The sequence below is a fragment of the Apium graveolens genome, chromosome 4 (assembly GCF_009905375.1).
Source record: "Apium graveolens cultivar Ventura chromosome 4, ASM990537v1, whole genome shotgun sequence".
Classification (NCBI taxonomy): Eukaryota; Viridiplantae; Streptophyta; class Magnoliopsida; order Apiales; family Apiaceae; genus Apium; species Apium graveolens.
In genome coordinates, this window is record NC_133650.1 from 9,101,830 (window position 1) to 9,105,627 (window position 3,798).

A 3,798-nucleotide genomic window follows, 5' to 3' on the forward strand; every position below is an offset into this window, starting at 1 on the left:
AATGTCTTGAAGACTTCTATAATTTCTTAGTGGTGTCTCATCACTATCACTTGAAGAAGATGAGGGAGTTGTTTGTCCATCACTACTTGTTACTCGTGGTGATGTGTGAGGAGTGATATGTTGCCCATAATTTTCTTCAATATCTTCTTCATCAATAAATGGGAAGAAATTATAATCTTCTTGTGTATTGCTCCAATCCCATGAGCTTTCTTCATTAAACACAACATCTTTACTAATAACAATTTTTCCATTAATGGGGTTGTAAAGTTTGTACCCCTTTGCTCTTGCATCATAGCCAACAAAAACATACTTCTCATTTTTGTAATCCAATTTTGTTCGTAGCTCATCATCGACATGTGCATAAGCTATGCTTCCAAAAACTCGTAAGTGAGTAATAGATGGTCTTTTTCCTTTCCATGCTTGTTGTAGAGTCATGTCTATGACACTTCTTGTTGGACATCGATTTGACAAATAAACGGCACAATCTACCGCTTCGGCCCAAAATTCCTTAGGCATATTTTTGCTCTTTAGCATGCTTCGAGCCATGTTAAGAATGGTTCTATTTTTTCTTTCAGCGACTCCGTTTTGTTGAGGTGATCTTGGCACCATTGCGGGTCTTCTTATTCCATAATCTTCACATAATTTTAAGAACTCATTTGAATTAAATTCGCCTCCTCGATCCGAACGAATTGCTTTTATTTGATATTTGCTCTCCTTTTCAACTTGGGCTTTGAATTTTTTAAAGCATTCAAAAACTTGGGATTTCTCTTTGAGAAAGTATACCCATGTCTTGCGGCTAAAATCATCAATAAATAATAAGAAATAATGATTTTTGCTAAAAGATGGAGGATTAAAAGACCCGCATACATCCGAATGAATAAGTTCAAGTGGCTCCTTTGCTCGTCATAGATTTCTTAGGAAAACTCCTTCTTGATTGCTTTCTGTATAGAAATCCTTCACAAATTTGATTTGGATGATTGATATGAGGCAAACCATTCACCATGTGCTTCTTAGATAGTGAATTTAATCCTTCAAAATTTAAGTGCCCATGCCTAAGATGCCAAAGACAAGAATAATCTCCAACACAAGCCTTTAAACATTTTGGACCATCATTTTCAATTTTGAGAATTAACATACGATTCTTGGTCATAGGCACCTTAGCAATTAAATTATCACAAGAGTCTCTCAAGTTAAGAAATCCATCTTTCATGGTGATGGTGTAGCCTTTTTTCATTAGTTGGCCCAAATTTAAGATATTATTTTTCATACAAGGCACATAATAAACACTTGAAATAAAATCATGATCTCCATTTTTCAAGCGAATTAAGATGTTACATCTTCCTTTGATGGGCACTCCCGAAGAGTCTCCAAAAGTGACTTTTCCATTCACATTTTCATTGAGATTCACGAACAAGTTTTTATTTCCACACATATAATATCTTGCCCCACTATCAAGATACCATAGATTGTCTCCACAATTTTCTTCTCCTTTTTTGTGCTAAAAATAAAGTGGGTTCATTGCCTTTGTCTTCTACAAGATTAGCTTTCTCCTCAACTTGATCTTTTGAAGTGAGACACTCAGAAGCATAATGACCATATTTTTGACAATTATAACATTTGACATTTGATTTGTCATACCTTGAAATAAATCTTCCTCTTCCACGGCTTCTTGAATTTCTTGTCTCGCACACTCATTCATCCTTTTGATTTTCCTCTTTTTGTTGGCCACGTCCTCGACCACGGCCTCTTTGACTTGTGTGTCTTCCATTATTATTTTTGAAAGATAATTTTTCTTGCAAGGCTTGTTCAATTGGTTCATTCCTTTTTAACATTTTTTCTTCATGGGCTTGTAGTGATCCCATAAGCCTCTTTGACTTGTGTATCTTCCATCATTATTTTTGAAAGATAATTTTGCTTGCAAGGCTTGTTCAATTGGTTCATTACTTTTCAACATTTTTTCTTCATGGGTTTGTACTGATCCCATAAGCTCATCAATAGTCATTTCATCTATATCTTTAGCCTCCTCAATTGCCACGACTTTATAATCAAATTTAGAGACAAGTGAGCGAAGAATTTTTTCAATAACTCGAACATCACTTACCTCTTCTCCATTGCTTTTCATTTGGTTGACAATGGTCAAGACCCTTGAAAAATAATCCGAGATTGATTCGGATTCTTTCATTCGCAAAGCCTCAAACTCACCACGAAGTGTTGGTAACAGAACTCTCTTCACTTTTGCATCTCCACTAAAAGAAGAATTTAAAATATCCCAAACTTTTTTTGATATTGTTGCGAAAGCCACCTTTTGTAGCATATAATCATCCAAACATTGATGGATGATCATAATCACCTTTTGGTCCTTCTTTCTTTGGGCTTGTAGTTGATCTTTTTCAACTTGATTCAAATTTACTTCATCTTCGGGCACCATTAATCCTTTCTCCACAAGTTCCCACATATAATTTGCTCCAAGGATCACCTTCATACGAATGCACCAATTCTCGTAATTGTATTTGGTAAATTTTGGCATTTGCCATTGAGACATTCCATTTTCCATGATTTCCTTCTTCTTTAACAAACACAAGTCTTCTTTGAAGACAAATAGAACCGTTGACTCTTGATGCCACTTTGTTGGAAGAAAGGATCTCACACAAACTCACACAATTCAAGATATTTAGGAGAAGATGTATTTTATATAAACTATAATGGTTAAAAATGACTTGATCACAAATGATTTGGTACAAGACTTTATATAGGACTCTATGGAAAGATCTAGACACTTACTTAATTGCTAGAGTTCAAAAGACTCTTGTTTAAATGCAAGACATCAAAAGACACACTACTAGAACACGTTCTAGAGATTAGACAAAATCAAGAATAATCTAGAATAGTCCATACACTTCTATTTTTTTAAGTCAAAATTATATTTTATTTTTAACAGTTTCTCAAGTTCCTATCTCTTCACTCATGTCTTATGCGGTATATATTGATAAGTGGGAATTATAAAAGACACATATTTATTTCTCTTTCACAATATGTAATTACAAATTTTATTTGTTTAAATAAAAAAGAAACTGCACATTTTTTTTATTTAAAAAAATCGTTGAAAATAATAAAATAGTTTTAAAAGTGGTTCACAGTTGTCCAAAATGATTCTACAGTAGAATCAAATTTAAAATCACTTATTTTTCCAAATTTTAAGTGTTACATAAAATATTTAAATATAAATTATATTCAATATTAGTATCAAATGTTTTGATTTTATAAAGTAAATTTACAATTTTTGATGAGATTTTATTATATAACCTATTTTTTTCACACACTTGGTTTTCCGTTGAACATTGATCTACACTGATATATAATAAGTTGCTTTTCTTAATTTTCGTGTACATTCAATAATATTTTCTAATGACCAATGTGAATGAACAATCCATGTCTTATATGACATGGTTGACATGGTAGTTGGGCATCTTGGAGTCAACATTAATTTTATTTAAAAGAGCTAAAAGAACTCAGCAATATACTATTTTCAAAATTCAATTTTTAAGTACATTTATTGTCTAATAAAGAGTAGAATATTTTTAAAAATAATATCTTACTAAAATTTCTCTAACTCATTGTTTAACATTTGTTAGGTTTTCGAGTTTGTATAAACTATTTGAAGTTGATAGTTAGCTTGTCAACGATCTTTATGTTAAGTTCTATATTTAAACAATTGTTGAGAGGTGCAACTCTGTCAATTTGAACATTAGTTTATTTACGATTTCTATGAACGATTTTATTATATTTTTTTTTAAAATA

At 31.9% G+C, this 3,798-nt stretch overlaps 1 protein-coding gene across 1 annotated transcript; it reads right to left on the reverse strand.

Moving 5' to 3' along the window:
• Nucleotides 1-1,825: 1,825 nt before the first annotated feature.
• On the reverse strand, nucleotides 1,826-2,554 carry LOC141718295 (uncharacterized). The gene has a single exon (XM_074520678.1). It carries the CDS (start codon nucleotides 2,552-2,554, stop codon nucleotides 1,826-1,828), a length of 729 nt encoding a protein of 242 aa, XP_074376779.1.
• Between the last annotated feature and the right edge of the window lie 1,244 nt (nucleotides 2,555-3,798).

What these genes read in the sequence shown, in the direction of transcription:
- LOC141718295 (XM_074520678.1), bottom strand. Translation starts at nt 2,554, where the DNA reads ATGGAAAATGGAATGTCTCAATGGCAAATGCCAAAATTTACCAAATAC.